The sequence below is a fragment of the Neofelis nebulosa genome, chromosome 2 (genome assembly GCF_028018385.1).
Source record: "Neofelis nebulosa isolate mNeoNeb1 chromosome 2, mNeoNeb1.pri, whole genome shotgun sequence".
Taxonomy (NCBI): domain Eukaryota; kingdom Metazoa; phylum Chordata; class Mammalia; order Carnivora; family Felidae; genus Neofelis; species Neofelis nebulosa.
Genome location: NC_080783.1, coordinates 207884568 through 207897976, shown reverse-complemented (window position 1 = coordinate 207897976; position 13409 = coordinate 207884568). Strand labels below are relative to the sequence as shown.

The following is a 13409-nucleotide window of genomic DNA, read 5'->3' as shown; positions in this document are numbered from 1 at the left end:
ATCACCGTCACCTGTCTTTGGACGTTTACAGGAGCCTCCTACGTGGCATCTGCCCTCTGACCCATTCTCACCAAAGCTGAAGACACATTTCTAGACATAGACCTGATCAGCTTTGTTCCCAAGATGGCTCCCCACAGCTCTAAGGACTTGGGCTGATCTCCTATGGATCGGGGTGGAGCTGGGCTTTCTTCCCACTTCCTGCTCAAGCCGCATACTCCCATCAGATGGCACTTCTTCAGTTCAGCACTGCATTTGTCATGCAGTATTGTAATTGTGCTGTGTTCTTACCTATATGTCCCACTGGAATCTGGGCTGAGGGCAATTGCCCCGTCTGGTTTCGGGGTTATGCTGGGCACCTAGCACAGGGTCTGCGATAAGAGTTACTGATCCAAGATAAATACAGGTGCTGGTTCCCACTGGGCTTGCGGATGCTGCTTTTGGCCAAGGCCCAAGAAGAACCTGTAGGTAGAGAAGACAATTATTAAGGGCAGAAGCATTAGGAACATTCCGAGGGATGGCAAGATTGGTTTAGGGGGCCAAGAGGAGGAGAAGGCAGTACCATGACTATGGGAAGGGAGAGAGATGGAGCTTAGATGAGGGAGGAGAGGGGTGTTAAGATAAGTAGACAAGGAGACCATTAGACTGAGGTGGCTGTAACACCTTATAACCACAGAAGTGAACGCAAACCCAAACCAAAGCCAGAGTCAATGAGCTGGATTCTCAGATGAAACTTAAGAACGAAGCACAGTCAAATAGGTTTTCCCAAATAAGTCAACCGCTTATGCTACAACCAAGCAAATAATTTCCTTGCTTAGCTTCCTGTCTTCTCTATAAAATCCTCTCCTCTAGGTCCTGTTGGAGGAGTGCCCCCAACCACCTTTGGATTGGCACTGCTTGATTCCGATGCCAATGATGTATGCTCAAACAAACCCTCAAAATGTTGGTATACCTCAGTTTGCCTTTTTACAAAGGGATTACTGCAGGGGAGAGGGGGTTACAGAGGGATTAGGTTCCAGAGTAGGTGGGTGTGAATGACAGCGACCAACTATCCTGGTTCGCCCAGGACTGTCCTGGCTTTAAAACTGAAAGCCTCGCATCCCAGGGAACCCAAGGCAAACCTAGGGACGGGGAGGGGTCGGGGAGGTCACCCTCGAGTGGAGTCAACATTACCCTAGTTGCCAGAAGTTTTGGACGAGGGCAACTTCTCCCCTGAGTTATGAGGATGGTAGAGAGGTAGAGAAGGGAAGGATCAAATAAAGTGAATGGGCTTTGGAACAGGGCGAAGCTCCGCTTCCTCGATGTGTGATCGTGTTGAAATTACTTACCCTCTCAGGCCCAGTTTCCCGTAGTATGGGGATACTTAAACAAGACTGAGCCACGTGAATGCGCCTACTCCAACTGTGGGCTCATACGTAGCGTTAAATTTTTAAATTCCTTTCTCTCCTCACTTTTGCCGCTGCCCTCATCTCTCACTTTTCAACCCTCCCTTTCTCTCCCGTAACCTTTCCTTGCTTCGTTCTCCGGGGCCAGCCGCTCCTCAGTCAGCACCACCCACCACCAGGGGGTAGAGCGGAGCCAATAAAGACGGGTGCCCCTCTGGCTCTCCGAGGCGAGCTCTCTATGGTGCCGCGCGGGGAGGGGGGGCGGGGGCGGGGCGGGGTTACGTCACGTGACCCGGGTGCCCGGCGCCCGCGCAGGCGCGGTGGCCGCGTCGCCGTCGCCGGGCTCCGTCGCCGCGTCGTTTCGCTGCCTTGACACCTGAGACGGCCGCCCGGCGGTCCTGCGGCTTTCCGTCTTGCCGCTGCGGGCCGCGAACCGCGGCCATGTCCCGAAAGCAGGCGGCGAAGGGCCGACCGGGCAGCGGCAGCCGGAAAGCCGAGGCCGAGCGCAAGCGGGACGAGCGGGCGGCGCGCCGGGCCCTGGCCAAAGAGCGGCGGAACCGGCCGGAGTCCGGCGGCGGCGGCGGCTGCGAGGAGGAGTTCGTCAGCTTCGCCAACCAGCTGCAGGCCCTGGGGCTGAAGCTGCGGGAGGTGCCGGGGGACGGGTGAGGCGGGCCCGGGAGCGCGGGAGGCGGCGCCGGGGGACGCGCCGGGCATGGCGACCGTCGCCCGCTCTCGTCCAGTCATTCATTCAGGCGGCGCCGGGCGCCACCGCTTCCCAGTGCGGGGGGTCCGGTGGCGGGCGAGGCGGCGAGGCCCCTCCCCTCGGGACGCTCGAGTAATCCCCAGTTGCCCTAATGGTGGCAGAGGCCACGAGGAAGCTGTGAAGTGGTCCTAAGAGGCAGCACTGGAGCAGGTGTCCTTTAGATCGGCGCCCGGGAAGGCCTCTGAGAGGTGACATTTAAGCTGAGACCTGGAGGCATGAGATGGAGCCCGTCCCTCGAGGAGCAGGACAGCACGTAGGGCCGTCAGAAAGATGCTGAGACACGGAGAAAGAGGCGAAGCCCCACGTGGTATAACGCTTTGCCCCTTTTGAGTTCTTACTGTTCGGTGTTGCCCTCCTTTACACTAGGGAAATTAGGTCTGTGAGGGCCTGCTGTTTACTGAGCAGAAGGTGACTTCTCTAATTCTAACTTCCACGGGCCTCACTTTCTCCTCTGATGCTTACCCCAGCTTGCTTGGGGGCTTAGACCGGAATCTAGGGCCAGCTTTTTTAGGGAGCACAGGCTAAATAAGTGGGGTGGGAGGGAGAAAGTGGGGAAAGGGAAGGGGCTATGGATCCAGGAGCATGGATGGCAGAAGGAAGAAGGTAGGGGAGAGGGGGAGGAGAACAGCTAGCATCCTCATTGCAGGGGTAGGTGAGAGGGAGTCTGGTTACCGGGTTATGTCACTCTGGAAGAGACAGTATTAATAACAGCCTAGCTGTTCTTGTCCTTCCCATCATTTGAGGGCTCAGAGAGGGCGGAGGGAGGAATGAGATGGAATTAAAGGCTGTGTAGAAGTGCCTGACTTGTTAAGCATGGGAATGAGGGAAGAGAGTGTTTTTTTGGATTTCACATTACATTGTGGCTCATTAATCAAGACTATGAATTGACCCTAATTTATGTATCCCACCTTTCCTACATATGCTCAATGCTTAGACACTTGGCTTTAGACCTCGGTTGCGTTTGACTCGCCACCACCTAGCATAGTGCCAGGTACATAGAGGGCACTCAGTGCAGTTCTGTCGTATGAATGAATGATAAAAATACCACGGAGGCCCACTAGACCCTCAGCTGGGCGTCTCACAAGGACATTTCCCCCCTCCCTTCCTTCCTTCCACCCTCCGTCCGCCTGTCCCTTCCTAACTTCCAGAGCAGGGGAGAGGGGCAGAGGGAGGGAGGGAGGCAGGGAGGGAGGGAAGGAGAGGGAGGGAGAGAGAAAGAATCTTAAGCAGGTTTCACATTCAGCCTGGAGCCGGACGGAGGGCTCGATCCCATGACTCTAGGATCATGACCTGAGCTGAAAAATCAAGAGTCGGATGCTCACCGACTGAGCCAGCCAAGTGCCCCTCAAAGGAACATTCTCTCAGTGGAGTCACTACAATTAAAGTCTTGCTTTGCCATGTCTTGCTTTTAGTCTAGTGCCTGGATTTCACCGAGTACAGTTTATTAACTCTACTGGGCCTTACTTATCCCAATCCAACTCACAAGCACAAGACACTGCTGTATAAACCAGATGCCAGGAGACTATTTTACACTGGGATTGGGGTGGGACTGTTCCTTGCATGGAACTGCATTGTTGGTGTCTGTTATAGTGGACATATTCTCAGTGTCAGGGTGTCCAGGGCACCGAAGTTCTCAACACAGGGTTGCTTAGGAGTAGAAATTGCAGCACAGCGAATTGTAAAATCTCGAGGGAGCTTTCATAATGCCATGGGAAACTTTGGGGGTACTACCTCTACTCTGCCCCGCCCCCAAGAGAATGTACTTGTTTAGTTAATTCAGCAAACGTTGGTTGAACAGGTGCTGGGAATCCATTGCTGACTGAAATACTGAAGGAGTTCACAGCCTGGTAAGAGATAAATACATTAGTGGGCTCAAACATTTTGGTCTAGGGATCCCTTTACACTCTTCAAAATTACCCAGAACTCCCAAAGAGCTTTGTTTATGGGTCATAACTGTCCACATTTACTGTATTTGAAACTAAAATGAAAATTAGAAACAAGAATACACAAACACACATTCCCTTAACTGTCAGAGTGATAACCTCATGTATCAGGGAGCCTCTGGAAATCTTCACTGTACAGTTGTGAGAGAATGAGAAGAAAAAGATAAGTCACACCCTAGTTTTGAACTCAAGAATACCTTGAAGGGGTCTCAGAGATATGCGCACCACCACCCCCCCCAAACTGGGCCACACTTTGAGAATGGATAATATAAATCAAGTCCAGTTTGGTGTATTTTTAATTTTTTTTTTAACGTTTACTTATTATCAAGAGACAGAACGTGAACAGGGGAGGGGCAGAGAGAGAAGGAGACACAGAATCGGAAGCCAGTTCCAGGCTCTGAGCTGTCAGCACAGAGCCCCACGCGGGGCTTGAACCCACAAACCGCGAGATCATGACCTGAGCCGAAGTCCGATGCTTAACCAACTGAGCCCCCCAGGCGCCCCAGTTTGATCTATTTTTAACAGTGACTGGTTATAGTACTATTGAGCAGGAAGTGGCCAGCACTCCCTGAAGGGATCAGGAAGGCCTTTTCATTCATTCAGCAAATGTTTATTGCAACTTACACTGTGCTAGATGCCTCTCCGAGGAGGTCCTACTCAGACTGGGTCATGAAGGACCAGTAGGAATGTGCCAAGAGAACACTTCAGGCTGAAGAGTAATGTATGTAAAGGTACAGGAGCACGTTATTTTTGAGACATATAAAGTTGTTTAGGATGACAGTATCAGGTTACAAGGCAGCGAGACTGCAGAGGCCGGCTTGCCGGGAATGTTCGTGTCGCTCCCTTCCGAGGCCCCTGTTCTTGAGACAATGTTAGATAAGATGATAATGATAATTCCCTCTGTGTGAGTTCCAGGAAGCTCCCCGCTTTCTGTTCACAAATTCTTCCCATGGGTACCATGAGACGGACTGTGGTCGGCCCTCTGGTATTGTGACGCTTTTGGAGATGGTGATGACAGCCTTTATCACTGTGCAATGGGTGGCGTTTCCTGTGTGTGGGATGGGTTAGTAGGCATCAGTAGAGTCTGTATTCATATTCATTGGATACTCTTGGTGAAACAGAATAAAGCCATGGTGATATTAAAAAGTCAACAGCCTCCACTCTTCCATTCTAGTCCGATTCCAATATTGAGTAGCCTGACATAGCATCTCGCTATGGAGGCATAATCGTTGTAGGCAGTATGGTACTACAGCATCCTCGAACCTCTGAGTGCTTGGGGACACATTAGCCGGTGTCCTTTAATGTAGCCTTTACGTGAGTTGAGTCAATTTAGCAGAGTAATCACAGAGCTATTTATAGGGTTTTGTAATGCATCATGGGCCGCCTTCATATTTGTCGTGTTGTATGGACCCACATAAATTAGGTTGTTTCAAAACAAGAAAGAAGTATTTTAACCTTGGTGTTGTCCTTAAAAACATGATTGGCTCTAGTGTGAAAAGAATCTCTAATTGGATTAGGCAGTACAATAGTATCTCTCTGAACTGTATCCACTCGCATCTACTAAATGTTGCCCTAAATTACATTACTAATTAGTAGTGTTCTAAAATTGAAACATGAAAGAATCACTAATTTTAGCCATTTATCTCTGTCCTAAACAAGTTATTTTATTTTTTTTAGTTACAAAATTTTTTTTTTAATGTTTATTTATTTTTGAGAGAGAGAGAGGGAGAGAGAGAGAGAGAGAGAGAGAGACAGAGGGTGAGCATGGGAGGGGCAGAGAGAGAGGGAGACACAGAATCCGAAGCAGGCTCCAGGCTCCGAGCCGTCAGCACAGAGCCCGACGCGGGGCTCGAACTCACATGCTGTGAGATCATGACCTGAGCCGAAGTTGGACGCTTCACCAACTGAGCCACTCAGGCGCCCCACAAGTTATTTTATTTTTCTAATTTTTATTTTGTTTTTATAATCCTAGGATTTTAGTGATGGAAGGATCTTCACACATCATCTTGTGTAATTATCCATTGGTACCTGCATCCCCTGCACAGCAGCTCTGTGTCTAGCTCAGTGCTTTTCAGCTGTGGTGGCACAATAGAATCACTTTGGGAACTTTGGAAAAAATACAGTGTCTGAGCTCTCCTAGATCAGCTATTAAAGAATTTCAGGCACTGGGGCCTGGTTATTGGTAACCTTTAACTTGTCCATAGGTGATTCTGATGTGCAGCCATAATTGCAAACCACTGATTTGGAGTCTAGATTCTAGGCTAGTGTTTCTCAAGCTTTAGAATGCAACAGAATCATTTGGGGGAGCTAAATTGGTAGATTGCCCCAGAATGTCTGACTCAGTAGGCCTGGGGTGAGGCCTGAGAATTTTCATTGCAAATAAGTTTTTAAGTAGTCAGAGATAACACTTTTGAGAATCAGTGATCTAGACCAGTGCTTGTCCAATAGAAATAAAACAAGCCACTATGTAATTAAAAAATTTTCCATTAGCCGTGTTAAAAAAAGTAAAAAGAAATAGGTGAAACTAATTTTAATATATATATTTAAGCCACTATTTGTTCAAATATTATAATCCATCAACGTGTAATCACTATAAATATTTTAAATGAGATATTTTATGTCTTTAAAATACTATTAAAAAATCCAGTGTCTTAACAACACATCTCAGTTTCGATTAACCACATTTCAAGTACTCAGTGGTTACACGTGGCTATTGGCTATGTTTTGTACAGCACATAAATGTAGGCAATTCCTGAGGATTGCCAACAGATAAAAATTTACAAGATCTTTGGTTTATAGTCTGTTTCCATAGAGCTAAAACAAAGTTTCCTCTCATTTGCCCCAATCTGTGTCTTTGGAACTCCCATGTTTTAGTTTTAGTCTTATTGTACAGACACAGCATCCCTTTCATCATGACACATAGTTGGAGGTGGTTCTCATGTCCCCTTGAGCCTTCTTTAGGCTAAACATCACTAGTTGTTTATGCTTTTCATATTATGAATGAAGTTTAAAGCCACTTCTCATCCGAACATGTCTCTCTTAAAATGTGGTAACGACAAATCACGTGTAGTACTCTGGCAGTAGTCTGACCTCAAAGAAGACTACAAAACCTGCCCCTCCACCCCACTCTGCCCTTTCTGAACATTTACTACTCTTATTGCAGCCTAGAAGGCCGTTGTAGTTCTTTCGATGGCCAGAGACACAGAAACAATATTGTCTCATACTCAACTACTGAGCTCAACTACTGAACCCAGAACTCTTCCATGCTACTGAATGTAATTGCTTATTTTTGGGAACTCAAATGCAAGGCTTTCCATGTATTCTGATAGTGCAGTGGTTCTCAAGCAGAGATGGTTTCGATGCCCCCCCCCCGGAGACATTTGGCAATGTCTGGAGACAGTTCCGGTTGTCACAAGTGACAGGGAGGGAGGCGGTGGTGGTGCTACTGGGATCGAGTGGGTAGAGGCGAAGGATGCTCCTAAACACCCTACAGCATACAGGATGACCCCCCACAACGCAGAAGGGTCCCAGAGTTCAGTAGTGTGGGGTGGAGAAGCTCTGCTGGAGGGTAACGGGGGGAGGGTGTGGGCTCAGGAAGCAGTGGGGATCTTCTTGAGGGCCTTCGGGTTCTGGTTGCACTGTTCTTATGGCTATCATGAGTGCCCTTGCTGGGCCCCCGAGGGTACCTATTACACTCACGATACAGCGTTTGCTCACTTTTCCCGTGTCACCAGAAAAGGAAGTGATTTGTCTACCTTGATTTTTCCTTTCGACTATTTATTTGTAGTCAATTCAAATGAATATAGAAAAAAAATACAGAAATACGTTTAACAGGTACTGCTAATTCCACTATAGGGATAACCACAGCTAACATTTTGGTGCCTGGGTTTGAATCCTGGGTCTGCCATCTACTGGTTTTGTGACCATGGATAAGTTACCCTAGAGGGATAGTATCAGGACCCGTCCCATAGAGTTGTGAAGACCAACCACATCTAATGCACGTGCTGTTTAGAACAGTCCCTGGCACATCGTAAGAGCACTTTAAAAGATGGTTTCAGGTGTTCTTCTTTGTATACATTCGTGTGTATTCCTGTGTCTGCCTATATAGTGTATAGATGAACTTGGTCAAGCTCATGCAGTGTGCCTAAGCCTATTTTTTTGGCTTATGTGGAGAACACTTGCCCATATTACTTAAAGTTCTTAGAAAGCCTGTTACTTTCTGTAGAATACCATGAACTTAATGTAAAATAACTAAATACATAATTTTGTGCTGAATCACACCTCTTAAAGTAGATTCAAGAATAGACTGACTAGAGGTGGCAGGTAGCAATGGTTTAAAGAAGTTTGAGAAACACTTAAAATTGAAAACGTTTCATCCATTACCTTCCTTTATTTTCCTGTGTGTGAAAATATCTTAGCAACAGACACTTCAGGGTAGTGTATAGAAATGGCTGTATTCCAGTCTGTTCTAGAATCTTGCCCCAAATTGACGCATAGTTTCTTGGTTTCCAGTTTATGGAATCTGCATTCTTTACATTCTCTTCTTCCCCTTTGCAAATATATATATATATATATATATATATATATATATATATATATGTGTGTGTGTGTGTGTGTGTGTATGTGTATATATATGTGTATATATAAATATGTGTACATATGTGTATATATGTATATATATACGTGTGTGTATATATACACACATATATACACACACGTATATATATATCACACGTGTGTATATATACACATATATACGTGTGTATATATATACACACGTGTGATATATATATATACACATACACACACACACATGTACGTGTGTATATATACGTATATATACGTGTGTATATATACACACGTACATGTGTGTGTGTGTATATATATATACACATGTATATATATGTACGTATACATATATACGTATATACATATACGTGTATGTATATATGTATATACATATATTTGTATATACGTATATATGTATAAACATCCTTATACGTTTGAAGAAATTCCTGCCTTCTCTATAGCTTTCCGTTGAAAATTCACTTTTCTGAATTGAAAACAAAAAACCTCTTTCTCCTACACATTTAGGTCTGAAGTTCTAAAGTGATGAGTTTCTATTTTGTGATTAGACTATCCTAGATCTTCATTTGGAAGAGTAAACAGTTTGGTGCGAGACTGGGCAACAGTTTGGCTTCTGAATGGCTTATTTCCTTAGTTTTAAGGATACTAGATTGTGGTTGTCTCACTTCAGTTTCTGTGTATCTGGGCTCTGTGTTTGTGATACAGTTTGGAACTTTAGAAGCCTTTGAGGGGTTTCCAAGTAAAGATAGCTCTTAAAGTTTATTACCAGCATCTTAATTAAAAAAAAATTTTTTGGGGCGCCTGGGTGGCGCAGTCGGTTAAGCGTCCGACTTCAGCCAGGTCACGATCTCGCGGTCCGCGAGTTTGAGCCCCGCGTCAGGCTCTGGGCTGATGGCTCGGAGCCTGGAGCCTGTTTCCGATTCTGTGTCTCCCTCTCTCTGCACCTCCCCTGTTCATGCTCTGTCTCTCTCTGTCCCAAAAATAAATAAAAAACGTTGAAAAAAAAAAAATTTAAAAAAAAAAAATTTTTTTTAATGTTTTTATTTATTTTTGAGACAGATACAGAGCATGAGCAGGGGAGGGGCAGAGAGAGAGGGAGACACGGAATCGGAAGCAGGCTGCAGGCTCTGAGCTGTCAGCACAGAGCCCGACGCGGGGCTCGAACTCACGGACTGTGAGATCATGACCTGAGCTGAATTTGGGCGCTTAACCGACGGAGCCACCCAGGCGCCCCCCAGCATCTTAATTTTAGAAGCAAACAGTGTGTTTTAAAGTTTCCATTTGGTGGGAATAGCATTGTGGCTCCCTGGATGGCAGGAGAGGAGCCAGGGAGGGGAGTATCGTTGCATAGCACAGCTGTGTGTTGTCCTCATTTTCTCCACTGTGTTTGTAGCACTCAGACAGGATGTAGAGTTCAATTGCTTATATTGGGAACTTGACAGATTGCTATCTTTTGGGTACTCTTTGTTAGATGAATGATTAGTTAGCCTGGAGCTTGTTTCAGAAAAGAAGCACTAGATACAATTTCTTATTTTGGAAGGGGCTCTAGGAATCCCAGTCCTTGGGTGTGGAATGGCCTGTAATGTCTGGACCCTGCCTTGAGGCGGGTAGCGTATCACTACCTCCAGGTGTTGAAGCAGCTGAGGCCCCGGGAGTGGAATGTCTCCTGAGTCAGCCAGCTGGTAAGTGGGGAATGAGGTCCGAGTTTGTTGCTTCTCAAGAAGGTAATGTGGTTGAATGCCTGCCCTAGTGCTCTCCACATAGCCTTTGGGAAGAATCCTGCACTGTCAGAGTTGAGGCTTTATCTCTGTGTGAAGGATTTCCGTGGATGGCCTGGCCATCTGAGTGTCAGATGAACTTAGTTCATTTTTAAAAGGTCTTGACCGACATTTTTGTTTTGATAGCAATTGCCTGTTCAGAGCACTTGGCGATCAATTGGAGGGACACTCCCGAAATCATCTCAGGCACCGTCAAGAGACCGTGGACTACATGATAAAGCAGCGGGAAGATTTTGAACCCTTTGTAGAAGATGACATTCCTTTTGAGAAACATGGTAGGTTCACCGTGGGACACTGGATCCTCCAGGAGTAATGCTTTGGGTAGTTAAATCCATCAGCGTTCCCCGCCCTCCCAGCCAGGGGTTTGATGACATAAAATATGGCATTCATTTATGCAACAAGTATTTATTTGCTTGCTCTGTAATAGGCAGCATGCTAGGCAGTTGGGAACTAGTAGGTTTAGGCGTATGTACCTTTAATAAAAATGATGATGTTAATTAACCTGAAAAGTTGTTTATGACTTCTTATTCATTGGGGGGTAAAAGCAGACTATAAAATATATGTAGACTGATCTTAGTTTTAAAAGGTATACACACTAGGAAACACACTAGGAAAAGTGGACAGATACTAACATTTTATGGTTGTTGATGCTTGGCTTCACTTATTTTCCACTCACTTTCAACAGCTTCTATAAAGGAAAGGTAATAATAATACCTAACTTACAGGGTTTTTGTAAAGCTTAAATTAGACAATACAGTTAAAATAAGTTCTTAATAAATGTCAGCCATCTGGGGATGGTGGGACTAGGACTATTTTAAATGATCTTCTGCATGTTTTTCTGATTTTTAAAAAATGACCGTGTATTAATTTCTCATCAAAAACCCAGACACAACCACTCTTCTTTGAGGCAAGTGAGTTAGTGATTTAAATCAGTTTCTTAATATGCTCAAATCTAGTAGGAAAGTACATATGAGCTTTTAAACTTTAAGGATCTACTAAACTAGGTGTTGATATATTTAGTGTTTTACAGCTAACATTTTCATCACACGGTCAGAGTCTTATCTGTCCCGTATGAGGAGACAGAATCGTTCTGTGTTTTAGGGAGCTAAGTCTGGAAACCATGTCAAGAATGGATGGAGAGAGACTGAGAAGGAGGAGGAGTTGGAAGGCTCTCCGCATGGGCCCAATGAAAGCAGAAGAGGGTCTCCACCAAGGCAGCTACTGGGGATAATGAGTAGGGTCCAGACCGAGACCTGGTTTGGCAGTGTGGCTGACAGGTCTCATCGGAGGTGGGGAGGAGGGGAGAAGGAGGAGACCAAGGTGATTCTGAAGTTTCTGCTTGGGGAATGGCTAAGTAGCTGGAGGCTTAGCCAGATAGAAGACAGCAGGAGGAAGACCTTTGGGAGGGAAACTATCCATGACCCCAAAGCCTTCCTCATTCCTCACTAGCGAAGGGCTCATTCACTAGGTACCAGCAACAAAAGAGACACAGCAGCAGACTCCACCTCCCCTCCTGCCCCCGCCCTTACCCCCATGAGTAGTTCATACTCATGAGTAGTTTGACCGAGTTCTGACAGTTCCTCTCCCTGGCTCACCTTTGGGCCTAGCAGGTACCAGTTTACCAGACGGTCACCCGTTTGCAAGTGTGGGTTTGTGGGGCAAGGTTTGTAGTTGAGCGTTATATAAAATGACTTGTGTCATTAGTCCGATTAAAATAATCATTTTGGACGAAGAGAGTTTTTGGTTGGTGACTCGAAATTCCACTCTGAATACCTTCAGCAAAGGTCACGTGGTAGTTTAGGGGGTGTGGCAGGACAAGGAACTCAAACCCATCAGTTGCCAGCGTGACAGTGACTACAGATGTCCAACGGGAAGGTGTGTTTTTGAAATGCCACTGTGTTTGCCTGATGGTTGGTTGGTGCTCTGGAAGGATCTGACATCACAGGAGTTGAGAGGTGGCTCTGATTGCCACAGCAGAGAATGGAAACGGAGAAGTCTGCACTTGGCATTTACATGTCGGTTGGAGACTATACTTACTGTTACGTGTTTTTAATGCCTGTCTACCTTTTTATGCTGTGAGATTCTTGAGGGACAGGGACTGTGTCTGTCCCCCACTTGGTAGGCACTCAGAAGATCTTTGTTAGGTGAATAAGTGAATGGTTCACTTAACTCTTTAGGGCTTGGTTACCCTTGCCTGTGGCTGTATTTTTTAGGACTGTTCCTTTCCTTCAGACTCTGGCTTCTCCAACTGTACAGAGACCTCCTCTCCCTCTCTCTTCATACCCCGTCATCCATTACTACCTCAGTGTTTTTCCTTTCACTACTTCAGCCTCGTAAAATCAAGCCTCTGTGGCCATTTGCCGAGATTTCTTCAATACTTTTTGGACTGGTTTCATTGCCTCTTGACCCTTTGAGTTTGTTTTCCACATTGCAGCCAGAGTGGTGATCTGAATGTATTTATTTATTTATTTATATGAAATTTATTGTCAAATCGGTTTCCATACAACACCCAGTGCTCCTCCCAGCAGGTGCCCTCCTCAGTACCCATCACCCACCCTCCCCTCCCTCCCACTCCCCATCAACCCTCAGTTTGTTCTCAGTTTTTAAGAGTCTCTTATGGTTTGCCTCCCTCCCTCTCTAACTTTTTTTTCCCCCTTCCCCTCCCCCATGGTCTTCTGTCCAGTTTCTCAGGATCCACATAAGAATGAAAACATACGGTATCTGCCTTTCTCTGCATGACTTATTTCACTTAGCATCACACTCTCCAGTTCCATCCACGTTGCGACAAATGGCCAGATTTCATTCTTTCTCATTGCCACGTGGTATTCCATTGTGTATATAAACCGCGATTTCTTTATCCATTCGTCAGTTGATGGACATTTAGGCTCTTTCCAGAATTTGGCTGTTGTTGAGAGTGCTGCTTTAAACACTGGGGTCCAAGTGCCCCTATGCATCA

At 46.0% G+C, this 13409-nt stretch overlaps 1 protein-coding gene across 2 annotated transcripts in view; it reads left to right on the top strand.

Moving 5' to 3' along the window:
- The first annotated feature begins 1681 nt into the window (after positions 1-1681).
- The window catches only part of OTUD3 (OTU deubiquitinase 3), a 30105-nt gene continuing 18377 nt past the window's right edge, over positions 1682-13409 (top strand). Inside the window, exons 1-2 of one of the 2 annotated variants that reach the window (XM_058718851.1) lie at positions 1682-2044; positions 10580-10728. In XM_058718851.1, the coding sequence (XP_058574834.1) occupies positions 1824-2044; positions 10580-10728 (370 nt within the window). In that variant the 5' untranslated portion in view covers positions 1682-1823. The remainder of the gene's footprint in view (positions 2045-10579; positions 10729-13409) is intronic. The other variant, XM_058718850.1, reaches the window with a different exon arrangement.